The following is a 26,637-nucleotide window of genomic DNA, read 5'->3' as shown; positions in this document are numbered from 1 at the left end:
GGGGGGAGGGGGAAACCCTAGGCGCAGATGAGGCCCAAGGCCCATCTAGGGTGCGCCCCCCTTTCCCTGCCCTGGCCGCCGCCCCCCCTCCCATCTGGTGGCTGCCGCACCCCCTAGGGGGGAACCCTAGGGGTGGCGCACCCCCTCCCCCTCCTCCTATAAATATAGAGGGGTTTTGGCCTTTGGAGCACACACTTTGCCCTCTCCCTCGGCGCAGCCCTGCTCTTCTTCCTCCTCCTCTCCGCCGGTGCTTGGCGAAGCCCTGCCGGGAGACCTCGTCTCTCCACCGACACCACGCCATCGTGTTGCTGGACTTCTTCCCCAACCTCTCCCTCCTCCTTGCTGGATCAAGGCGCGGGAGACGTCACCGGGCTGCACGTGTGTTGAACGCGGAGGTGCCGTTGTTCGGCACTTGATCGGAATCGCTGCGAGTACGACTCCATCAACCGCGTTCTAGCAACGCTTCCGCTTAGCGATCTTCAAAGGTATGAAGATGCTCTTACCCCTCTCTCGTTGCTGGTCTCTCCATAGGAAGATCTGAATATGCGTAGGAAAATTTTGAATTTATGCTACGTTCCCCAACATACAGTTGTGTGGCTAGGTCGACGTGGGACTTTATGTGTGTGGTTTTGTGGTGATGGATCGATGGGTGGTGGCAGCATAGGCCGGCTTTGGTTGGCTGGTGCACTTCGAGTGTTGAGTCTTGAGTTCTTGGGATCAAAACTCTAGATCCAGCTTTGAACCTATAATGATGGCATTCCCTTGTTAATGGCATTGCCTTGAGTTTGCTTAAACGTCCCTTCTATGTCAAAACTCAAGATCTAGCATGGCTGGTTTGTATCCATAAATTATGGTTTTCCTTTATTAAGGCACGAGGGCATCATGTTCCATAATAACGAAATCATATTTTCATTATTTCATATACTAGTTTTGTTCTTTTACTTTGTAGCAATGGCAATGCTTGTGTGTTGTTCCATTTTTGGAGGCGCCTTTGTGGGAGGCCCTCTCCTATTATCCTAGGGTTGCCATCATTGCCCATTGATGATTACATTTGCTGGAAATTTTCAACTCAACATTTTTTTTTTACATTTTTCCTAATGATATGGCTTGGTGTATCCTTGTTGTCTTGAGTAGATATTAATATAGTACTTTCAATGTAACTCGTATCTTTTTGATATTATGTGAATTCACATTCATTGCAATAGTTTCACACAGAATTGAAATAAAAGTAACGTTCTCTTGTTGACGTACGCACATGTTTGGACGTTGCATCAATTTTATTTCCATCCTGAGTGTGTAGTTAATTAAGACCAAGAATTCTTGTTTTATTTAGATATGTTTAACTTCTAATAATATAGAATAGGATATTATCCTACTATGTGTTTTGAGAAACACCAAGAAGTTTTGTGTTGTTGCTCAAATTGGCATTGACTGTTTTTTCCTGTTTTGATAGCAATATTTGGTGTTTGGTTATTCATATGAAAGATGAGTAATTCACACTAAGATTGTCAACATTCATAGAAAAACTAAATCACTCGTGGTTGAAATAAATGGCAGCCGAAGTAGAAATAAATGGCCACAAGAATTGGCATGTGAAGTTTGGTGAAGTAATAACGCCAAGGCCACACACTATGTTCATTCACTGACCTTATATAAATAACTAGTTTGGCGTGCAAGACAATCATGTTTGCTAGAAGAACAATGATCAAGTGAAGCAGGAGAGCAAAATTGATAATGAATATTAGCGTCGCTGGTGGTGAGATGGTGAATCCCTTAGGAGTGAGATGCATCATGAATTTGGTCAACAGATGAATTCACATGGATGATCTAGAGTTGTGTGTTGAGGACTGGGCTATAGCCTAGTGGCAAGGGTGGGCAGTAGCTCGCCCTGCGACCAGGTTTCGAACCCCGTCGGGGTCAAATTTTCTGACGCCTCATCCCAGGTGGGCTTCTTCTATAAAACATGGTTCTTCTACAAAACTATGTCCTCGGTGCTAATGCCCATGGATCTCATTTTGGTCTACAATTGTGTTGTACAGCTGGAAACAGATTTGTAGCAAATACTGGTGGCGGCATGCAGATTGTTAGCCGCCGATCTACATCGTGATTCGCAAACTCGTTTGTGTAAATCTGATATTTGATATTGTATAACGCTCCATATATGTATGTAATGCATTTGCAAATCTTAAGCGATATACATGTTCTTGTGTGGTCACATAGTGGATGGAGGAACTAAGGGCATGTTCGGAAACTACCCAGCGCCAAGAAATCCTCAATCCAACCCACTGATCTAGCTTCTAGTTTCACGGCAAAAATCATGGATTAGGAGAATTGTTCGAGAGCAGAACTACAAGATCACCAATGGCTAGTCTTGGGCTCTAGTTGGCTAGCCCATTTAGATCGATTCTGGCTTGGTAAAGAGGCTCCTTTATTTTCTTCTCTCAGGCCCCTCCAAATGATCCACCTTGTATGTGTGTTAAGGTTGTCAACTAAGCAAAAAATCTGATGTGACATGTTAATTAAGAAGAGAGAGAGTAGTATGGTGACCTCACGAAGAACCAATGCTAAGCGCATGTACCTAGGTGGAACCACTAATCTGAATCTATACCTAATTAAATGAAAGGAGCTTAGGCCTGTGCCAATGCATCGCTTTTTAACACGTTATATAGAAGCATTAATAACTTCAAAAACTACTAGCCCAATGCATTTTTTCTTAGAGGTTGTCTCTAAATTTAATGATTTGATGCTCATGCATAGATGTGATTGGGCCATTAATCATTTTTACCTATGATGGCGTGCAAATGTTGTATCTTAGCTAAGAAACAACCCTGCTCTCTCTCATCATTAACTAGTATGACACATCAACAAAACGCCTATGAACTCGCGCTAAGAAACCTCCATTGACACATGCCTTAGCAACCAAAAGCTAAGCACCAATGCATTGGAAAGTTTAGTTGCTAGCCTTTTAATTCACTTAGCACCTCATATAAGGATTGTGCTAATGCTAGCTTCTTAGCATAGTTTCATAGGCATTTTGCTAACGTGTCATACTAGTTAATGAAGAAAAAGAGTGAGGTTGTATACGAGAAGTGGGAACCACCTGTCTCAGGTAAGCTTGAAAGGGTTTATCCTTAAGACATTTTCTGCTCAAAAATTTCTGCCAGTGCCCCATGCCATCAAAATTTTCAAGTTTTCAAAGTCATTTCACCAGCAAGCATTGATTCATGGCTTGCATATCAAACATTCTAAGGCCACCACAATCCTTAGAGCATCTTCTATGGTTCCTGCATCCCTAAAATGACCGTCGGTTTGAAAAAGTTGGATTTAAAAAGCTCTTCAACAATTCCAGTAACACGCAAATATTTTATGGGATTTCACAAATGCTTCAAAACTTTCCCTCAATCTACAGAAAAATGGCTTTTCCCATAAAAATGTCACATCATGTAGCCGTCACCTAACCGCAACTGGAGTCTGCCACACCACCATCACACCAACCATGCAGCCGCCGCCAGATTTTAGGTCATCCGCCAAAATCCACTTTTTGAGAAAGTTTGTGCGGGAACTAAGAAAACATCTCACCTGTCAACTTCCTCTAAATTTTATGAATGGCCCCCTGAAAGCATTTTTACGGATTTTTTTTTTACAGTAGTTATTGGAGACATTAGGCCAATTGACCAGTGATATTTTCAATTATTGCCATTCTCCAGCCAAACCTAAAAGTAAATAAAGGATTTTCCTAGAGAGCGGCGTCGTCTTCCCATGCGGTGGTTCCCTTCCATCTATTTTTGCATGCATGCAATATGACATTATTATGTGTTCTTTTGTTTTTATATTTAAAAAAAGATTTATCTTCCAAACCGTTATCTCAATTAATGATCCGTTTTCACCACTGACTTTATTGCGACGAGATCTTTAAAACTAGATCACATGTCGACATGTTTCGATAACTTTTATTTTCGTCGATACTTGTCAAATTATTATCACTTACTTGTCACATTATTTATCACATAGTTCTCACATTAAATCAACTAGGTTATCAGGTTATGTCGATATACTCCATTAAAAAACTTAATTCATTATAGTACTTGTGCTGGTTCATGCATTTACTTGCTTATTGTTAGTGTTTTAGTAATCACTTTTAAACTTCACATAACACTGCAATACTTAAAAAGTATAAAATTATTGTCCCGATAATTATGTATAATTTTATGACAATTGTACATCTGTAAGATGATAACTATGATGACATAAATGTGGCAACTAGAAACGATGAAAAAAAATCAACGAAACATGTCAACGTGAGATTTTATTTTAAAGGTCTCGTTGAGACGAACCTAACGATGAAGGTGAATCTCCAATCAAATTATTAATCTGTAAGATAAATTATTTTTAAAATTCAAAAAACATTTAATGCGATGATGTAATTATGAAGTAGAAGATTCTTTCATGCGCATGAGGTTGTGTATGCCACCGCATGAAACAGTTATGATGCCGCGCTTCTTCTTAGATTTTCTCATAAATAAAGTATTGGTGCAAAATACTTGCCTTTTTTTCATGTAGTACAAGCGCCAGCATATCTGATCTCTCAAAGTCAACAAATCAACCTACACCACCTCGAGATCCCGGCCAGCCATGGGCGTCGTCTCAGCGGTGGCGGACGCTGTGGTCGTCCTCTTCTCCCTTACCATCGCAATGGCGGCCCCGCTGATCGGCGCCCAATCCGTCCTGCCGCGGCACCTCTACCCGGCGCTGCTGCAGGACCTCAAGCGGTGGTACGCCGCCGAGTTCGACGACTACCTCATGGCCGAGCCGCCGGCCTTCCTCCGCGGCATCTTCTGGCTCGAGATCGCCTTCCTCTGGCCGCTCTCCGTCGCCACCATCTACGGCGTCCTCGCCCGCCGCCGCTGGGCCGCCACCACCTCCCTCATGGCCGGCGTCACCACCCTCACCTCCATGGTAACTTAGCTCTCGCGCCCTCCCAGCTCTATTCTTTTTCCACGATTTACTGAGAATATGCGCGGCCTCTGCTTCGGTCGGATCTGCAAGACGCAGAGGCCAACTCCGTGGATCCATCAATGCTAATGAGTTGGGAAGTTCTTTTGAGTGTTATCAACTTCAGCCAATATTTAACCTTCATCTCCTTTCAGCCGATTATCTCGACTCTGTTTCTAATAGTGATCTTGCAACCCATTTCAGTCCGCAATACTTGGTGAGATGCTGGGCTCAGGAAGGGCAACACCGAGGCTGCTTCAGCTGTATGCTCCATACGTTGTGTTCGCCTTCATTGCGATTTTGCGCGGTCTCTGCTCGTGCCCGGCGCCGCCGTACCCTGCATCTTCTGCTCGGAAGAAGAGGGTCTAGATTGAATTTGCATTTCAGGTACTTGGTGAAGATGTCCAAGTGTCACAAGGTGTACTAACTACTCCCTCCGTAAACTAATATAAGAGCATTTAGAACACTAATTTATACTGTATTAGTTTACAAAGGGAGTACTAAGGTTTTCTCTTGAGAATTTGTTGAACAGCTGTACCGTCCAACATATCATACCAACGACTAATACAATTGAATGAGGAAGTGGCTTGATGTGAGAGACTCTTTAGATACCAATTCCTAGTGGGGAATATAGGATACAGCCGGGGTGGTGATGCATATATTTGTTATATCCTTCCACATGTCACTCTCACAATCTAGCAGTTTCAGTATGCAGGCAATCTAGTGTAGTAACACTCAATGGCAACTCAGATATTTTCAGTCGGACCTCAAAAGGCTGAAGCTAATCTGCGCCAGAACCACAAATATATTTTTTCTCAACTAAACTGGCAAACGTCCGACGAAGAACTTAAGGGAATCAGACCTACCAACAGATAAATTGATGAATTTCTATAATTTCCTTGTACATCAAAAAATGTTAGGGCTTTATAAGATTTGGTAAATCTGTTGTTGGATTATAAGGCTCGTAAAGATGTTAGGGCTTTATAAGATTTGCAAAGCATAATCTCGAAAAAATACTCATCTAAAATTCTTTACCAGCAGCATTTTACAAAGGAATGTGCAAGTACCATGTTTCAACAGGCTTTTCCAGGAAGGTGCAGACAGACAAGCAGTAGATCCATATCAGGAACATTGCCCTTGACTTGAGCTAAACGAAATTTGACTACTGAAACCAGTCATACATGCCGAAACTGAAGAGCTTAGTCGGCATTAAGCAGAACAAAAGGGGGCATGCGGCTGTTTACGTCTAACTAAAACGGGACCACATCGCAAGCTAAAAGGCTCCAGGAATAAGCTGCTAACAAATAGGGGTAACGGAACTGTACTCTACTCTGATACAGAGCTTTCTCTGTCAACATCTAAGCTGTCGTTGCTATCATCTACAGAGATTTGCTTGAGCTTAGCTCGTCCGATGCTTCAGCCTGCAGCCGCCCTCAAGGTCGGCTCCAGCATTTGCCTCTGAAACTGGGGTTGATATTTGCTTGCTCCAGGTCTTCAAGCTGATTTTTCATTTTTGGAAGATGTCATTGTTCCGAATGAGTTCTTCATACAGTACCACTGTACAAGGTTCATGAGGGAAAAACAAGTAGGTAAATACAAACGGAATCTAACTTATTTACCTTGTGCTCCAATGCACCCAATAATGTGTCAGTAAGGAACCGTATTTCCTTGGCTGGAAAGGATTTTTCTGAGCCAACTTCAGTAAATGATGCATCATCACCATTATCAGCCAACAAATCTTCACTCGCCCTTTTCAAGTTCTCTATACGTGACTTGAACAATGAAATAGCCTTTGCATCTCCAATCATGGATTCCAACTCGAAGGCAAAACGTACCTGTAAGTTTCTTGGGCTGAATTAAGGAAATTGACTAAGAACGGCCAAAAATCTGCAACATTCCAGCGTTACCAAACGGAATTATTCTTTGGTAATCCAAGTTGATACCCAGTTACCATAGATACACACTTCTATGTGTATTCATGCAAGTAGAGATACCCGTGTAAGATTTCAGCCAGCAAACTAAATTAAAAACATAGATGGATGATACAATGAAAAGGAGTCACTTCGGGCTTTAGCCAACTAACATTTCAAGTTAACTGACGAAGAATCTAAGATGTACCCCTAACACCCGAGCACACAGGAGGATGCAAGCACTGTAGCAGTTGGGTCACGGTTATGATGTTTTACAGTTACTACCAAAAGAAGGATACAGATTGATAATATGATGATGATCACACTCCAGCAAATGCTCCAACATGGCCAAAGCTTTGAAGCACGCAATGAGCGAGTAATCGGTGTCGTCTGCAAAAAAAAAAGGGAAAAAGTGGGGCCATAAGCTTTTGAGAACATTTAGCAATTAAATGCAGGTGTGACTAAAACAACTGAGCCTACCTATTTCCACAGAGACTTTAGCAAGAGCAGCAAAGATTTTATACTTCTCCATATTGCTGCCAGGACTCTTCTCAGATATTGCCCTTGCAACATGCAACATTTTCCAGGCCAGATACAAATCTGGCCAAAATTCTTATATTGGCAAAAACAAAACAAAAAATCAGAATCATGTTTCCAATGGTTACATTAGCATTTAGCGTGACAGGAAGAAATGCACATCGTCAGCAGGTATGAACAGACAAAGTGGCAAGGTCGTAAATCACAATCAGTAACCTTACTGTATAGAATAACAAGGTTTTCCAGTGCACTAGACTACATGGGGTAAAAGGACATACCATTCTCTGGATCTTGATTTGATTGAGTTTTCCGTAGCAAAGCACATCCATAGTCGTAAATCACAATCAGTAACCTTATTGTATAGAATAACAATGTTCTCCAGTGCACTAGACTACATGGGGTAAAAGGACATACCATCCTCTGGATCTTGAATTGATTGAGTTTTCCGTAGCAAAGCACATCCATAGTTGTAATATGCACTGCAACACTTTGGAGAAAGTTTACCATGATGTGCCACCCTAGGTGATAACAAAGGTGTAAGAAGGTACTAAAGGTACTATAATTTGAGATAGAGCATCAATGTTGACTACATTTTGTAAGTTGTAACAGGAGCCTAGTGCTTGTACAGACCATGGACTGCCAGTGTCAAGTAGCGTACAAATAAGCTGCACTGTGATGAAATATTTACAACCAAAGAAACTTGTGCACATTTCTCAAATAGAGCAGCACCCATACCTGAAGTAAATATACTTTGGTTCGCAAAATTCACACATCTTATAACATCTTAATAAGGCCAAGTCAGCTCCCAAGAATTGTTACATAACCACCATGCCCTGATCTGTATAACATCTTAATCCAACTAAACGCATCCCCCAAAATAATAAAGTCCAGATTGTAAGGCAATTAATCACATACAAGACACCAACATAAATCCAAAAGAGAAACAAATCGCTTCAACAATCTGAGATAAGAGAAACGCCAACGCCAGGCTAGGCTTTGAAATAAGAGTGGCAGGTGCCAGGTGGAAAGGAAGAACCCTAACCTGGTCTTGAGGATCCTGCGTTGGCAGTCTACAGCGCCCGAGAAGTCCTTATTCTCAATGGCCTTGAACCCAAACGTGCAAAGCTCCTGCACATCTTTCTCCATCTGTTCCCCTTTCTCCTCATCACCCTCATTCTCCTTGTCGCGCACTTCCTCCCATCCGCCGCACTCCCCCACGTCGCCCACCTGCCCGCTTGAGCGCAGGAGCAGCAGATCGCGGTACTCATCTTGGGCCACCTCAACATTCTCTGAGGAGGAGGCCAGGGTTGATGGATGCATTATTGTCCCAGCTTGATCTGAGAAGAAAGCAGTGTTTGCTGGATTATTATCTCCAACGTCACAATTATTTCTTGAGAAAATGCACCATCAGCCACACCTTCACATCACTAACAATAGTACTTACATTCTTTACTTAATGATCAACAAATTGCAGCAGAGATAACATGTACTACAATCTTAGACAGGTTTGAAGATGGAAAACAATGCTAGCACCTGGAGTATAGAAGCTTATGTAGGGAACGATACTGGAATTGTCGATGGATATCTTCTTGACTCGGCCTGACTTCAGATCAACCGTGGTGACACCATCATAGGTCATCAGATAAAAGGCACCAGCTCTATCCTCAAAGCCAATCACAGAGAAGAATGTGTTAGAAGGGAGCAGCTTGTGGAGGTCGACGACCCTGCGTTGCATCCATGCCACTGCTCCGTCGGGACCAGTCTCCGTCGACCACAGGTGAAGCCGAGAACGAGATCCCTGCATAGTCGCGCATCCCAGCACGCCTTCCTCTGTTTTCATGAGAACATAGCGGGAGTTGCGATGGATGGGTGGCCCGTCAAACTTTGATAGTTCCCGGCTGAACAGGTCGAACCGCAGAACTACATCCTCATCCTCATCCGTCTCCTCCTCGTCATACTCCTCGTCTTCGGACACGCAGATGGAGTACGCTGCATTCCCCACAAGGGGCTTGGGCTGGCATATCAAGATCTGGATATCAGGGTGAGAACAAGAGACGGTGGGGCTCCAGCTATTCGTCTCCGAAGAGAAGACGGAGGCGTAGGCGCTCGAGTAGCCGGTGCCCACGTAGCCCACGAGGAAGGAGCTGCCATGGCAGGCGAGGTGGTCGCAGTGGTCGGCGGCGCAGACCACCACCCCCACGTCGTAGAGCACGGTACTGGCGAAATCCGGAGGCGGGAACTCCCACTGGCGGCGGCCTACGGGGTCCCAGACGATGAGGCTGACGGCGTGGTCACCGACATCGGTTCGAATAGGGTTTCTCAGGAGGACGAGGGCGTGGCGGGAGTCGAGCACGTAGAGGTTGCGGCGGTCGGGGAAGAGCGGGGGGAAGGGGGAGGCGGAGGGGGACGAGGGCGCGAACCACGGCATGACGGTGTCGTGGTTTTCGAAGAAGCCGAGCAGGGGCGGGGTCCGGTGGAACTCGCGGTAGCGGCGGGCGAAGCCGGGGCTGGTGAGGAAGGCGCGCCACGGTCTGCAGACGAGCGAGGCGCGGATGAGGGATCCGGGGTCGTGCGGAGGGAGGAGGATGAAGACCTGCTCGAGGACGTCCCTGCACAGCTCCGGCCACGGCGAACTCTGTGGCGGCATGGTGGCCGAGCCGGTGGGTGTTTGCGCTCCGGCGGTGGAGAAATGTGGAGGACGATGTGGGGACTAGGGATGGGGATGGGGATGGGGAATGGAAGGACGCTTGGGCTTGGGCTTGGACTTGGGCACCTGGTTCGATCAGCTTTGCCCGTGGGGGTGGGCGGGGTTATGCCAGGTGGGGCCAGGAAGGCTGTGAACTAGGTTAGGTTGCGTACCCGACGAGAAGTTTTCAGGATCCCTCCCTTCATCACCATTCAAAAACGCGTACATAATAGCAACTCTAACCCCGCCAGCCAAATAACCCCGGATCCGAATTATAGTAGTTTCACGTTATTTACTGGGAAAAGATTACATTTCATCGGCTGATCCGGTTGATTTATCCGTCGCCTCCTCATCCGTTGATCTCGCCTCCATCTGACAGACGAAATCGTGCCTGCGCGGCAACGACCTGGCCGCGCCCGTTCCTGAAACTGGAGCGTTGTTTCACGAACGTGGACTGAAGCTGGAGCACTCTAGGTTCCTCGTCATGGCTCCTCTGCTACCAGGGACGAGCCTGCCGTAGTCCGGCGAACCGCCGCCGTCGTCGGTCCTCGCCAGCTCGTCGGATCCCCACCTCACCGGATCGTCGGATCCCCACCTCGCCGATGAGATCCAGCCCCTCGCCGGATCCCCACCTTGCCGGATCCCCACCTCGCCAGATCGCCGGATCCCCACCTCGCCGACGAGATCCATCCCCCCGCCGGCGTCCGTCCACGTCGTCCTCCTCCTCGCCGTCGCGGGACGCGTGGGGGGGGGAGCGCCCTCCGATTGTCGTCGGAGTCGCGGCTACGGCCATGGTGGCGCTCGTCTTCTTCGCGAGGAGGCGGTCCAAGCGCCGCTACGGGGAGCAGAAGGAGGAAGCTCGTCGCCGGGAGCAGGAGGAGGAAGCCCGTCGCCGGGAACAAGAGGAGGAAGCCCACCGTCGGGAGCAGGCGGAGGAAGAATTTTTTTCTGCAACATCATCTGTGTTGTAAGATTTGTTTGCAACGAATGTCTTGTTGCAGGAATACGACACAACAATATCTATGACGAAGAAAAAAAAATCAGCAACCTAACCTATGTTGCAGAAGTTTTTTGCAACATGACCTTTGTTGCAAAAAAAATCTTCCACACGAGTACCTATGGTGCAAAAAGGCGAAGGAAAAAATTCTGCAACAAATCAATTGTTTCTGAAACTCGACCGTTGTTTAAGGAATTAATAGATCCAAATTTTATTTTTTGCAACAAAGCGATTGTTTCTGCAACTCGATCGTTGTTTGAGGAATTAAGTCCAAGAACGGATCGGACGGCTACATGCGAGATCGAACGGTTGTCGAGGTGGTGGATGTTTAGTAAATATCCACCGGTGGATGCGTAGCAACCCCCTTATTTATTCCAGTTTTTGTTCGTTTGAATCGTCTATCTGTCATTTGTGTGTGTCTTTGTGTTTGGATCTGCTGGAATAAATAACATGAAACTACTATAATTCGGGCTATGGTTCTACAAAAATATATTGGTTTTAAATTTTTCGTTGATAACTACCAAGTTAAAGATTGATTGTTTTGAAAACCTAAATCGTCGAGTACTTTAAAATTAATCATGGTTCTGATAGGTCAGATCCGCATCTAAACGAATCGTTTGTTTATCATCTCCACCAGCATCTGTGGACGAATTCGCCATGGCGATCGGAAACTGAAAAACCGACAAAACCCTAGATCGCTAGGGCACGACGGCGAGAAATCCCCAGGGTCACCAGAAACCTCCCGCTAGGACAGGCCGAGTCAACGGCATAGAACCCCGGGGGGACGGCGATCCCTTAATGCTACTCCTGTCCTTGAGCTTTTTGAATCAATTATCACTGAGGAGGAAAATGTGAGACTTTGTGCGCCATTTATCAACAAGGAAATTTCAAATGCGATTTTCCAGATTGGCCCACTCAAGGCAACTGGCCCTGATGGGTTCCCTGCAAGGGTTTTTTCAGAGGAACTAGCCTATGGTTAAGGAGAGTATCTTTAATGCTGTGAAGGATTTTTTTCAGTACTGGAGTTATGCCTAAAGGAATTAATCAAACCTCCATTGTGCTGATTACTAAGGTGCAAAGCCCAACGAAACTCTCTGAGTTTAGACCAATAAGCCTCTGTAATGTTGTTTACAAGGTCATCTCTAAATGTATGGTTAATAGGCTTCGGCCTCTGCTGGACCATATAATTACACCAGATCAAAGTGCCTTTATTCCTGGAAGGATGATTACGGATAATGCACAAATAGCCTTCGAGTGCATTCACTACATCAAACAAGAGAAAGATCCAACTAAAAGTTGTTGTGAAGCTCGATCTATCTAAGGCGTATAATAGGGTGGACTGGTTCTTCTTAAAGCAGGTGATGCTAAAGATGGGGTTCTCTCTCCCATGGGTTGACTGGATTATGTCTTGTGTCACGTCGGTGAGGTATTCAGTTAAATTAAATGGAAATTCTTTGGATTCATTTGCTCCTTCGCGAGGTCTTAGGCAAGGTGATCCATTGTCCCCCTTCCTGATTTTGTTTGTGGCTGACGGTCTCTCTGCAATTTTGAATAAGAAGGTCTCGTGTGGTAACATTGCTCCCCTAAAGATATGTCGGCGCGCCCCTGGCATTTCTCACTTGTTGTTTGCAGACGATACAATGTTGTTTTTCAAAGCTTCTCATGATCAAGCAGTGCAAGTGAAAGAATCCCTGGATCTCTATGGCATGGCGACTGGGCAATTGTTAAACTTTGATAAATGTTCTGCGTTTTTTGGTGAGTCGTGTGTGGAGGCCGACCAGGAAGATGTTAGGCGTGTTCTGAGCATCTCCCAATCAGTTTTTGAAGAGAAGTATCTGGGCCTGCCTACACCGGATGGTCGCATGACCAAAGGTAAATTTTGGAATTTCCAAGTCAGGCTATCAAAACGGCTCATGCAATGGGGTGATGGTCATTTGTCTCAACCTGGGAGAGAAATTCTAATTAAATCGGTGGCGCAAGCGCTGCCAACCTATGTCATGGGTGTTTTTAAGGTCCCTTTTTCAGTGTGCGATGATCTTACCTCCATGGTCAGGAATTTCTATTGGGGAGATGAAAAGGGGAAACGTAAAGTTCATTGGAATTCTTGGGACAAGCTATTGGAGCCGAAGAGCAGAGGAGGGCGGGCTTTCGAGACTACCGTATGTTTAACCAGGCTTTGTTGGCAAGGCAAGCGTGGAGGTTGATTGACAGACCTCACAGCCTTTGTGCTCGGTTATTGAAGGCTCGATACTACCCTAAAGGGAATCTTGTGGATACAGTGTTCGCCGGAAATGCCTCGCCAACCTGGCAGGCTATAAGCTACGGACTTGAGTTGTTAAAGAAGGGGTTGATTTGGAGGATTGGCAACGGGAACAAGGTCCGAATTTGGAGAGACAATTGGATACCGAGACCATACTCGTACAAACCTTACAGTCCACAGGGGAGATGTCGATACAGCTTGTCTCGGAGCTGCTCACTGACCGGGGTGCTTGGAATGAAGGACTTGTAAAATCCATATTCATGCCTGGAGACGTTGCTGAAATCTTGAAGATCCGGGAATGCCCGCGACTGGGTGATGATATTATTGCTTGGGGTCCCGAGAAACATGGGGTGTTCACCGTCAAGAGCGCGTACAATTTGGCATTTGATCCGGCTCATCATGATGGTCACTCTGCATCTAGCTCTAGTCCAAATGGAGAGAGGTCTATATGGGATTTAATTTGGAATTCAAAGGTTCCGCCAACTGTGAAGAATTGCGCTTGGAGGTTGATCACTGATGCTTTGCCAACATGGAACAATAAACACAAACGGACCCTGAAAACATGCAGCACGTGTCCAATTTGTGGATTGGGGAGTGAGGACAATTTTCACCCTTTCGTTGTTTGCCCACGTGCAAAGGAGCTATGGACAACCATGTCTAATGTGTGTGATATACCTAAGGTACGATCTGTTCAGAGTGTTGGGAAAGAGTGGCTTTTTCAACTAGTGAACCACCTGACTCCTAGCCAAAGATGTAAGGTGTTAATGCTAATCTGGAGGATATGGTTCATCGGAAATGAGATTGTGCATGACAAACAGCCCCCGCCGGTGGAAGCCTCTAAAACCTTTTTGCTCGGCTACTATGATTCTATGTCTAATCTGCTTGCCCCCACGCCAGTCACTAATCAGTTTGGTATTCCACCTGGCCTGTTATCGCATGCTCCTGCAAATTCACTGATCCCATGGACAAAACCGCCCGATGGCTGGTGCAAACTCAATACTGCTGGTTCCTTTTCTTCAAATCCTGCTGGTTCGGGTATGATACTAAGGAACCATGAAGGGAGCATTGTGTTCTCAGCCACGAAAAGCCTTGGTGTGTGCAGAGATGAGTTGGAAGCTGAACTACATGCAATAATGGAAGGATTATCATCTGCCCTGCACAGAGTGAATCGACCCTTGCTTGTGGAAACTGATTCTTATTCGGCCTACAAGATGATCAAGAGCTTGGAGTGTGACACATCTGCTTATGCGCCTCTAGTTAGAGAGATTAAGCTGAATTTGTCATTTCGTGAAACTTGTGTTACTCATGCCACCTGTAATCAGAATAAAGTTAGTAGGAGTCTTGCTAGTTTTGATAGGATAGAAGGTAGAACAATGACCTGGATTGAATCCGGGCCACCTGCTATTCTTGAGCTAGCCACTGCTGATTGTAATCCCGTGTTGGTCTGAGTAATACAAGTGTTTTCCCCGCAAAAAAATGAACCGTTTGTTTGACCATTGTTTCACTGTTAACTTACAAGTGGGGCCCCTTAAGCTATGTCTTCCTTCCTTTTTCTTGCTTCTTTCCTTCCCCTTCCCTTTCCTGGACTCTTTCTCTCTCGAGCACAACCTCCCGAGCCGGCGACCCTCTCCTCTCCCAAGTCGGCGACCCCCCACCTCAGCCTCCCTATGTCCTCCGCTGTCGATAGCCACAAGGTCGCTGCCGCTCGAAACCACTAGGTCTCACGGTCAGGGCGCATGCGCCGCATCAACTCGGGCGCCGCCGTCGGAAGCCACCAGATCGTCGTCGTCAGAAGCCACCATGCGCCGCCTCCATGCATGTTGAGTCGTGCCTCCAAGCCAAGGTCTGCCACGCCGCCACCACCTCCATGTGGTGGAACTGGACCGAGTCGCGCCTCCGTGCAGAGGCTGACCGGGTCGCCACCACCTCTAGCCATGCCACGCGCATTGGACGACGAAGGCCGGCGGGAGGGAGCTCCTCAACGGCACCATGGATGCTGGCGGTGAGCCCCTCGTGATAGTTGCTGGCCGGCGAGCACGACTGCGGGGGCAGCCACGGGAGGGACCCCGATTGCCTTTTTAATATGTTTGTAGGGACCCGATTGCATTTTCTAGAAGTTTACACGAATCCGATTGCTTTTGTAATAGTTTGCAGGGACCTAGTTGCTCTATAAAATATGTGTAGGGGGCTGATTGCTTCTTTTAAATTATTAGATTATGATGAAGAAACACTAACATGTGGGTCCCACATGTGAGTTAACGGTCAAACAGACAGTTCGATTAGGTGCAAGCCCGACCTGTCATAATCGTGATCAATTGTAATCACTTGGTCATTTTTTTGAAACAACCGACCCCTCACTTGGTAGTTATCAGCGAAAATTAAAACCGGTAGTTTTCTAGAACCATAGCCCAAACTGTAGTAGTTTTATGCTACTTTCTGGGATCGGTCGATGCACCCAAAGGGAGGCACACACATTCAGTGCATGTTCGCGTGAGCATTTTCTCAAACACCTGGTGAGCGAGAAGCTCGCCCCGCCTCCGTGAGCTCGCCTTTACACCACCGCTCCACCGTGCAGCTCGCCTCGTCGCCCGCCCATGCCCCACATGCTCCCGCTTTTCCGTGCTCACGCGTAGCTCGCGCCCGGCCCCGCGAGCTTGCTTCATCGCCGCGCAGCTCGTGCCCGCCCCCACCGACTCGCCTCACCACGCCTGAAAGGATCGATATGGTTGACTAGAGGGGGTGAATAGGCAACTACCAATTTTTAGCTTGTCTTAACAAATTAATGTTAGCAACAAACAATTCTCTATGTGAACAACTAGGTGAGCAACCTATATGATGCTAACTACAAGGATAACAAGTGCAAGCAAAGAATATATCACAACAATAATAAGTGCAGGGTACAGGTAGGAGATAACCGCAAGTGGAACCGGTGGAGATGAGGATGTGTTATCGAAGTTCCGTCCCCTTGACAGGAAGTACGTCTCCGTTGGAGCGGTGTGGAGGCACAATGCTCCCCAAAAAGCCGCTAGGGCCACCGTATTCTCCTCACGCCCTCACACAATGCGAGATGACGTGATTCCACTATTAGTGCCCTTGAAGGCGGTGACCGGGCCTTTACAAACAAGTTTGGGGCTATCTCCATACAAAGCTTGAAGTCTCCCAACAAGACCACGAAGCTTCACTACAATGGTATGTGGCTCCGAGGTGACCTTAACCGTCTAGGATGCCCAAACACCCAAGAGTAGCAAGATCCGCAAGGGATTAGTGGGGGGAATCAAATATCTCTTGGTGGAAGTGTAGATCAAGGCCCTCTCAGGCAATCCCTAGAAAATAAACAAGTTTGATTGGCTAGGAAGAGAGATCGGGCAAGAATAAGCTTATGGAGCAACAATGGAGCTTGGGAAGGCAAGAGGTGAGCTTCTAGAGGAAGAAGACACCTATATATAGTGGGGGGTAAAAACCAACCGTTACCCACCCACCACAGCAATAGTCAAGCGGTAATACCACTCTGGGAGCGGTGCTACCGCTGTGCAGCTCACCAACCACGGTAGTAAGAAAATACTATTGTGCCTACTACTGTAGGGGGGAAAGGATGCGCAAAAAGTCCGACGGAGAGGTAGTAAAAACTACTACCGCCCCGAGGGCGGTAGTACCGCTCTTGGAGCGGTAGTAAAAAATTACTACCGCTCCTATGATACGTCCCACACGTATCTATAATTTATGCTTGTTTCATGATCTTTTGGTTGACATCGTTATATGTTTTGCTACACTTTTATATCTTTTTACACATATTTGGACTAACCTACTAACTCAGTGCACCTTGTGCCAGTTTCTGTCTGCTGATGTCTTTTTTGCACGGGCTTTTACCCAATTTCTCGGAGCCCCAAAAATCCCGAGAAAAATATATAAAAATCAGCGTAACGGAAGCTTCCAGATCACCGAAGATGGGCCATAGGGGGCCAGGCCGCACCCAGAGGCCGCCTGGGTGGGCCCCACCTCCTCAGACGCCCTCCTTTGGCCTATATTTACTGCTCCGCGAGGAAACCCTTCCATCACATCTAGAATCGCGAATTTCTCCATCATTCCGCCCCCGCAGCCCTTCCGAGATCGGGAGCGTCTCGAGACCTCCGGGAGCTTCTCCACCACCATGGACGCTTCTCGGACGTGCCGTGAGTAGTCCTCCTTGGGCCATGAGTCCATGACCAGTAGCTATGTGATGTCTTCTCTCCAATCTTGTGCTTCCATGATTAGCCCTTGTGAGCTGCCCTACATGATCAAGGCATCTATGTAATTTTCCTGCTATTGCTATGCTCGGTTTGTTGGGATCCTATGGATTATGAGATTATGTTCAGATTGTTATGAGTTATATATTTGATTATCCTTTTATATTATGTTCTTTAGTGATTCATGCATGTTCTCGTTGCTTTGTATTGCTTTGGCCGAGTAGTAGATTGTAACTCCAAGAGGGAGCGTTATGCATGATTGTGGGTTCATGCCCCCTTATGTCTAGCTTGAGTGACAGAAACATGAGACTAGGGGATGTGTTGTTGCCACTAGGGATAAAACAACGGTGTTTGTGACCACGGTAGCAAGGATTGTTTACCTTACGCATAGTTCGTTAATGTAGTTGTCCGTTGCTTTCAGTTTACACTTTGGGTGGGGCTCGCAACTTAATACCAGCGAGATGTTCTAGATAGATATCTCAAGGTGGATGATTAGTAAGTAGATGCTCATGAATAAACGGTCTACTTGTCTCGGCGCACTGCCCATTACTATTGAGCCTCTAGCTTTCAAGTAGCATAATTAGCATTCCGGTGCGTTTATAATTATGTCAATTGCCCAACTGTAATTTGTTTACCCACGCATAGTTGTTTATCGTTTTTTGGGAGAGATACATCACTAGTGAACATCATGTGACTCCGGTCCATATCACCACCATTGCTTACACCTCCATCATTTACTGCTTTCATTTACTTTTCCGTTGCAATCACAATCACTATTCCCACTTATGTTTTGATCCTTTGCAAACTACAAGACCGGAGAGATTGACAACCTCTCTGTACTCGTTGGGAGTAAAGTTATTTGTGTGTGTGTGATGACCCACAAGTATAGGGTATCAATCGTCGTCCTTTCGATAAGTAAGAGTGTCGAACCCAACGAGGAGCGGAAGGCTCTAATAAACGGTTTTCAGCAAGGTAATAACTGCAAGCACTGAAAGTAGCGGTAACAAGTGATGCTGTAGTGAGGTGAAACGTAGCAAGCGAAAAGTAACAAGTAACAAGTAGTAGCAATGGTGCAGCAAGTGGCCCAATCCCTTTTGTAGCAAGGGACAAGCCTGAACAAAGTCTTATAGGAGGAAAAACGCTCCCGAGGACACACGGGAACTTCTGTCATGCTAGTTTCGTCATGCTCATGTGATTCGCGTTCGTTACTTTGATAGTTTGATATATGGGTGGACCGACGCTTGGGTACTGCCCTTACTTGGTCAAGCATCCCACTTATTATTAACCCCTCTCGCAAGCATCCGCAACTACGAAAGAAGAATTAAGACAACGTCTAACCATAGCATTAAACTAGTGGATCCAAATCAGCCCCTTACGAAGCAACGCATAGACTGGGGTTTAAGCTTTTGTCACTCCAGCAACCCATCATCTACTTACTACTCCCCAATGCCTTCCTCTAGGCCCAAATATGGTGAAGTGTTATGTAGTCGACGTTCACATAACACCACTAGAGGAAAAGACAACATACATCATATCAAAATACCGAACGAATACCAAATTCACATGACTATTATTAGCATGACTTATCCCATGTCCTCAGGAACAAAAGTAACTACTCACAAAGCATAATAATAATCATGATCATAGGTGTAATGAATAGCATCAAGGATCTGAACATAAACTCTTCCACCAAGTAATCCAACTAGCATCAACTACAAAGAGTACTCAACACTACTAGCAACCTTACAAGTACCAATCGGAGTCACGAGACGGAGATTGGTTACAAGAGATGAACTAGGGATTGGAGAGGAGATGGTGCTGATGAAGATGTTGATGAAGATGCCTCCCCTCCGACGAGAGGAGTGTTGGTGATGACGATGGCGACGATTTCCCCCTCCGGGAGGGAAGTTTCCCTAGCAGGATCGTCCTGCCGGCGCTCTAAATTGGATCTGCTCAAGTTCCGCCTCGTGGCGGCGGCGAAACCACGAAAAAGCTCCCTCTTGATTTTTTCTGGAATGAAACCCTTCATATAGCAAAAGAGGGGGGCTAGTGGGCCGTTAGGGAACCCACAAGCCCAGTAGCCGCCACCAGGGGGTGGCGGCTACCAGGCTTGTAGCGCCCTGGTAGCTCCCCTCTGGTACTTCTTTCGCCCAGTATTTTTTATATATTCCCAAAAAATTCCACGTAAATTTTCAGGGTATTTGGGGTTGTGCAGAATAGAGGACTCAGATTTGCTCCTTTTCCAGTCCAGAATTCCAGCTGCCTGAATTCTCCCTCTTCAATTAAACCTTGCAAAATAAAAGAGAAAAGACATAAATATGGTACCACAAAGTAATATAACAACCCATAAAGCGATAAATATCAACATGAAAGCATGATGCAAAATGGACGTATCAACTCCCCCAAGCTTAGACCTCGCTTGTCCTCAAGCAAAAACCAAGTTCCATAAACATGTCCACATGTTTAGGGACGAAGGTGTCGATAAAACATAATACGGTCATGAGGGCATCATGTTCACACGTAGAACAGCAATACATCATAAATATTCTTATGGGAAAGTAACAATTCCTTCACAAAGCAAAGTATGAAGCAAAAACCTTACCGAGAAGTAACCAACAACAGTCCAAAGTCATTGAAGCAATTGCAATTTATCATAACATCAGAAAGAGTCAAATAAGAGCTTGTAAGGCAAACCCACATACTCAATTATCTCTTTTATTTTCCACAATTGTTACAACTCACGTAGTACTCATGGTGGCAAAGTTTCAGCTGGGCACACAGGAAGATAGGGGCTTATAGTTTTGCCTCCTAACTATTTACCTCAAGGATAAAGTCAACAATAATAAAGCATAAGTACTCAACTCCAAGTTGATAGATGAATATAGATCTTTCCCAAGCATGTGACGGTAGCCAAGACAAAGGCAAAAATAGGGAATTGGTGAAGATCACCATGACTCTTACAAGGGAAAAAAGTAAAGGTACAAGATAGGCCCTTCGCAGAGGGAAGCAGAGGTTGTCATGCGCTTTTGAGGTTTGAATGCGTGTCTTCTTAGTGCACAGGAACGTCACTTTATATCGCCTCCTGTGATAAAGAACTTTATTATGCAGTCTGTCGCTTTTATGTCTTCCTCATCACACGTTCGTACAAAGCTTATTTTCCACACACTAATAGATCATATATATTAGAGAGAAATTTTTATTGCTTACACCGATGACAACTTACTTCAAGGATCTTATTCAATCCATAGGTAGGTATGGTGGACTCTCATGGCAAAACTGGGTTGAAGGTTTATGGATGCACAAGTAGTATCTCTACTTGGTGCGGGAGTTTTGGCTAATATGAGGTGGAAGCAATCGTCACATGCTAAGGGATCTCTAATCATATAACATTGTTTGGAACCAAGCAAACACAATTCATTATGTTGCCTTCCTTGTCCAACATCTACTCCTAAGCATGTAATAGTTTGGTGAGTGCTCACAATTGTAAAAAATGTCTAAGATGATATATTTATATGTGAACCTCTCTTTCCTTATTACTTCTTATTAATTGCAACAATGACTGAGGTCTATGTTGATTTATTCTCAACAAGTTTCAATCACCATACGTGTCATAAGTGAAGCTATCACTTTCCATAAGATCATCTCATGATCTTTCATGCTATCGTTCTTTTCATACTTTTGATCACGACACAAAGCAAAGCCCTTGACTAAGATACTCTTTATTATATAGCTCACAAGCTTGAATACATCGGGGGAGAAACAAATAAAAGACTCAAACTAAACACTAAAGACTTATTCCTCTAAGAGAAGAAATAAAAACTAAAAAAGAAAGAACTAAAACAAAGGTAAAAGCAAAAGATATAAAGGTGATACGATACCAGGGCAACTCCCCAAAGCTTGGCAAAAGCCAAGGGGATTGCCCATACCAATGCTTAGTTGTCTTCCTTTGGTGGTGATGGTGGTGGTGTTGTTGCCTTTGATTCCAAGAGAGCTATCAATCTTTGATTTATACCTTTGAGATCTGCGACATGGTTTTCCAGCAAAACAACTTCACGAGAAAGGGAAATATTGCGAGCACGAGTTGTTTCGCAAAACCTCAAGAGTTCAATCAAGGATGGAGACATCACGTGGAGGAAGGGCCGGAGAAAATCTACTCCTTCAATGTTGAACATAGGTTGAACTTCCTCCCTATCTTGGGTTTTCTCCTTAGCTTTGTCCCTGGCTTCCGTGACTTCTACTCTTTTCAGATCAGCATCTACTTCTTCATGAACTTGGGGAAGATCATTCTCCCCAACAGATTCCTGAGACATCTTTGCTCTAAATCTGCGGCAGACAACAAGCTCGAAACGAAAAGAGAGGAAAACTGCGTGATACGGAGATCAAAACCTTCGGGCGTATATATAATGATTTTTTTCTGGACCAGAAGGAGTGCTCCGCAAGAAAACGGAGTCCGGGAGGCACATGAGGTGCCCACAAGCCCTCTAGCCGCCACCAGAGGGGTAGGTGGGGCTACCAAGCTTGTGGCCGCCTCGTGCGCTCTCCGGACTGCTTTTTTATTTTTCTAATTTTCCAAAAATTCCAAAATGGAGGAAATTTCCTATTGGAAAAGTTTCAGAGTCCAATTACCTACCGAAACAGATACCTCTTCATTTTCAGGGTCTGAAACAGGCTGATAAGCATCCCTTATGTACTCCTCTGGAGTTATGATATTGATGATATTGGTCTCAACATTTATGGGAGTACCGGAGATATAATGCTTGATTCTTTGCCCATTTACCACTCTAGGAAAATTTCCTTCCGTGTTATTGATTTTGATGGCACCGGAACGATATACTTCCTCGATAACGTAAGGACCTTCCCATTTAGAGAGAAGCTTGCCTGCGAAGAATCTTAAGCGAGAATTGTATAGCAGGACATAATCACCTACATTGAACTCTCGTTTTTGTATTCTTTTGTCGTGCCATCTCTTAACCTTTTCCTTGAACAACTTGGCATTCTCATATGCCTGGGCCCTCCATTCATCTAATGAGCTCATATCAAACAACCGCTTCTCACCGGCAAGTTTGAAATCGAAGTTGAGCTCTTTGATTGCCCAATAAGCTTTGCGTTCAAGCTCAAGAGGTAAATGACAGGCCTTACTGTAACCCATTTTATACGGCGACATGCCCATGGGATTCTTATAAGCAGTCCTATAAGCCCATAGTGCATCGTCAAGTTTGCTAGACCAATTCTTTCGATATCTATTGACAGTCTTTTGTAGGATCAATTTGATCTCCCTATTACTCAACTCCACTTGACCACTAGACTGAGGATGATAAGGAGATGCAACTCTATGGTTGACATCATACTTAGCGAGCATCTTGCGGAAAACACCATGAATGAAGTGTGAACCGCCATCAGTCATCAAATATCTAGGGACTCCAAATTTTGGGAAAATGACTTCTTTAAGCATCTTAATAGAGGTATGGTGATCATCATTTGTAGTGGGGATAGCTTCTCCCACTTAGTGATGTAATCCACAGCAACTAAGATGTGAGTGTACCCATTGGAACTCGGGAAGGGTCCCATATAATCAAAGCCCCAGACATCAAATGGTTCAATGACAAGTGAATAGTTCATAGGCATTTCCTGATGCTTACTGATGTTCCCTATTCGTTGGCATCCGTCAGAAGACAAGACAAACTTACGGGCATCCTTGAAGAGAGTCGGCCAATAGAAACCTGATTGCAATACCTTATGAGCAGTTCTATCTCCAGCATGGTGTCCTCCGTAGGCTTTGGAATGACACTTCTGCAAGATCTGTCCCTGTTCATGTTCAGGCACACAACGTCTAATAACACCATCTACTCCTTCCTTATAAAGGTGAGGATCATCCCAAAAGTAGTGTCTCAAATCAAAGAAGAATTTCTTCTTTTGCTGATAGGTGAAACTGGGTGGTATGTATTTGGCTACGATATAGTTTGCGTAATCGGCAGACCACGGTGCACTATGTGAAGTGCGGATGACATTTAATTGCTCATCAGGAAAGCTTTCATCAATAGGTCGTGGGTCATCAAGGACATTCTCTAGCCTGGACAAGTTATCTGCTACAGGGTTATCAACACCCTTTCGGTCAACAACATGCAAATAAAATTCCTGTAGCAAGAGAACCCATCTGATTAGCCTAGGCTTAGCATCCTTCTTCTCCATAAGGTACTTAATAGCAGCATGATCAAAGTGAATAGTGACTTTGGAGTCAACTATATAAGATCTGAACTTTTCACATGCAAACACGACTGCTAAAAACCCTTTTTCCGTAGTGGCATAGTTTCTTTGGGCACTATCTAGAGTTCTAATAACGTAGTGAATAACATTCAACTTCTTGTCAACTCTTTGTCCTAGAACAGCACCAACAACATAATCACTAGCATCACACATGATTTCAAAGGGCAAGTTCCAGTCAGGTGGTTGAACAATAGGTGCAGTTATCAAAGCCTTCTTAAGTATTTCGAAAGCTTCCTCACCATCCTCATCAAAAACAAAAGGAACATCCTTCTGCAAGAGGTTGGTAAGAGGCCTAGAAATCTCAGAGAAGTCTTTAATGAACCTTCTATAGAAACCAGCATGACCTAGGAAACTTCGTATACCTCTGATATCTGTGGGGCAAGGCATTTTCTCAATTGCATCAACCTTAGCCTTATCAACTTCAATGCCTCTTTCAGAGATTTTGTGTCCTAAGACGATGCCTTCGTTAACCATAAAGTGGCACTTCTCCCAATTCAAGACGAGGTTGGTATCTTTGCATCTTTGTAAGAGTCGATCAAGGTTGCTGAGGCAATCATCAGAGGAAGACCTGTAAACGGAGAAGTCATCCATGAAAACCTCGACAATCTTTTGACAAAAGTTAGAGAATATAGCCATCATACATCTTTGAAAGGTGGCAGGTGCATTGCATAAGCCAAAAGGCATACATCTATAAGCAAAGGTACCGAAGGGGTAGGTGAAAGTGGTTTTCTCCTGATCAGGTTGTGCAACATGTATTTGCGAGAAACCTGAATAACCGTCTAGAAAGCAGAAGTGTGTGTGTTTGGATAGTCTTTCTAGCATTTGGTCGATAAACGACAAAGGATAATGGTCTTTCCTAGTTGCCTTGTTCAGTTTCCGGAAGTCTATCACCATCCTATAGCCAGTAATAATCCTTTGTGGGATTAATTCATTCTTATCATTAGGAACGACGATGATACGTCCCTTCTTAGGTACGCAATGTACTGGACTTACCCATTCACTATGAGCAACAGGATAAATGATTCCTGCTTCCAAAAGCTTTAATATTTCTTTTCTAACGACCTCTTTCATCTTAGGATTTTATCTCCTTTGATGATCAGCAACTGGTTTAGAATCAGGATCGTTTTTAATCTTGTGCTGACATAGAGTGGGACTAATACCCTTAAGATCATCAAGAGTATATCCAATAGCAGCACGGTGCTTCCTCAGAGTTTTTAATAACTTCTTCTCTTCGTGCTCTGAGAGGAGAGCACTAATAATAACAGGATAGATCTCCTTCTCATCAAGATAGGCATACTTAAGAGTATCAGGCAACTGTTTAAGCTCGAACACAGGATCACCCTTTGGTGGGGGAGGATCCCCAAGCAGTTCAACAGGCAGATTATTCTTGAGAATAGGATATTGTTCTAATACAATTTTATCTATCTCGTCTCTTTCCTCCATATGCATATCATTTTCATGCTCAAGCAGATATTGCTCTAAAGGATCCGTAGGAGGTACGACAATAGTGGCAAGAGCAATGATTTCATCCCTACCAGACGACTCTTTTTCATGGGGTTGTCTTCCAAACTTGGAGAAGTTAAATTCATGAGACACACCCTTGAAACTAACAGTGACAGTCTGCTTAATGCAATCAATGTGAGCATTGACAGTGTTGATAAAGGGTCTACCGAATATGATGGGACAAAAGCTATCTTGTGCAGTACCATGGACGAGGAAATCAGTAGGATACTTCGTCTTACCACACAGGACTTCTACGTCTCTCACAATTACCACAGGGCAGATAGTGTCTCTATTAGCTAGCGTAATAGTGACATCAATGGGTTCTAACCCAGCAGGTGCAATCTCATATTTGATTTCATCATATAAGGAACGGGGTATTGCACTAACACTAGCTCCCATATCACATAAACCATGGTAACAGTGATCTCCTATCTTGACAGAAACAACGGGCAGGCCAACTACGGGTCCGTATTTGTCTTCCGCGTGAGGTTTAGCAATTCTAGCGGAGTCCTCACAGAATTTGATAACATGCCCATCTATGTCTTCAGCTAAGAGATCTTTGATAATAGCAACACTAGGTTCAACTCTAATCTCCTCAGGGGGTGCAAGTGGTCTAATGTAACCCCTACGTATCACTGTTGGGGCTTTAGAATAATCCTTTTTCCTAGCAGGGTAAGGTGGTTTCTCAGTGTAGGCACAAGGAACAACAGGATCACTAAAAGCAATGACCTTCTCCTCAACTAGATTGGTTTTGACTATGTTGCTTTCTACAGGAGGATGATACTTAAACCACTTCTCTTTGGGAAGATCAACATGAGCAGCAAAAGATTCACATAGAGAAGCTACTATCTCAGAGTCAAGTCCATACTTAGCGCTAAAATATCTAGAAGTGTTTGTCTCAACAAAAGATTTAACGCAATCAAACTGGAAATTCATACCTGACTCCTTACCTTCCTCCAGCTCCCAATCTTCAGAGTTACGTTTGATTATTTCCAATAAATTCCACTTGTGGTCAATATCCTTCTTCATAAAAGAACCGGTACAAGAAGTGTTAAGCATGGTACGATCTTCATGAGAAAGCCGAGCATAAAAGTTTTGAGTGATAATTTCTCTCGAGAGCTCATGATTGGGGCATGAATATAGCATTGATTTAACCCTACCCCAAGCTTGAGCTATGCTTTCCCTATCACGAGGCCAAAAGTTATAAATATAATTCCGATCACGATGTACTAAATGCATAGGATAAAACTTTTGATGAAATTCCA

The 26,637-nt window shown here is 44.8% G+C and overlaps 2 protein-coding genes across 2 annotated transcripts; one reads left to right on the top strand and one right to left on the bottom strand.

Annotated features, from left to right (window-relative positions):
• The first annotated feature begins 4,562 nt into the window (after positions 1-4,562).
• On the top strand, positions 4,563-5,583 carry LOC123398844 (sigma intracellular receptor 2-like). The gene is made up of 2 exons (XM_045093291.1): positions 4,563-4,956; positions 5,197-5,583. Exons 1-2 carry the CDS (start codon positions 4,633-4,635, stop codon positions 5,359-5,361), a joined length of 489 nt encoding a protein of 162 aa, XP_044949226.1. The 5' UTR covers positions 4,563-4,632; the 3' UTR covers positions 5,362-5,583.
• A 414-nt stretch (positions 5,584-5,997) lies between these two features.
• On the bottom strand, positions 5,998-10,101 carry LOC123452700. The gene is made up of 8 exons (XM_045129408.1): positions 8,973-10,101; positions 8,482-8,776; positions 7,854-7,957; positions 7,718-7,729; positions 7,383-7,514; positions 7,202-7,292; positions 6,612-6,837; positions 5,998-6,491 (listed from the first exon to the last, which is right to left on the bottom strand). The coding sequence occupies exons 1-8, from the start codon at positions 10,084-10,086 to the stop codon at positions 6,426-6,428; spliced, it is 2,040 nt and encodes a 679-aa protein (XP_044985343.1). The 5' UTR covers positions 10,087-10,101; the 3' UTR covers positions 5,998-6,425.
• Positions 10,102-26,637: the final 16,536 nt, after the last annotated feature.

This window comes from Hordeum vulgare, chromosome 5H (genome assembly GCF_904849725.1).
Source record: "Hordeum vulgare subsp. vulgare chromosome 5H, MorexV3_pseudomolecules_assembly, whole genome shotgun sequence".
Taxonomy (NCBI): Eukaryota; Viridiplantae; Streptophyta; class Magnoliopsida; order Poales; family Poaceae; genus Hordeum; species Hordeum vulgare.
The sequence above is the reverse complement of the archived record's forward strand: the minus strand, read 5'-3'. Positions and strand labels throughout refer to the sequence as shown.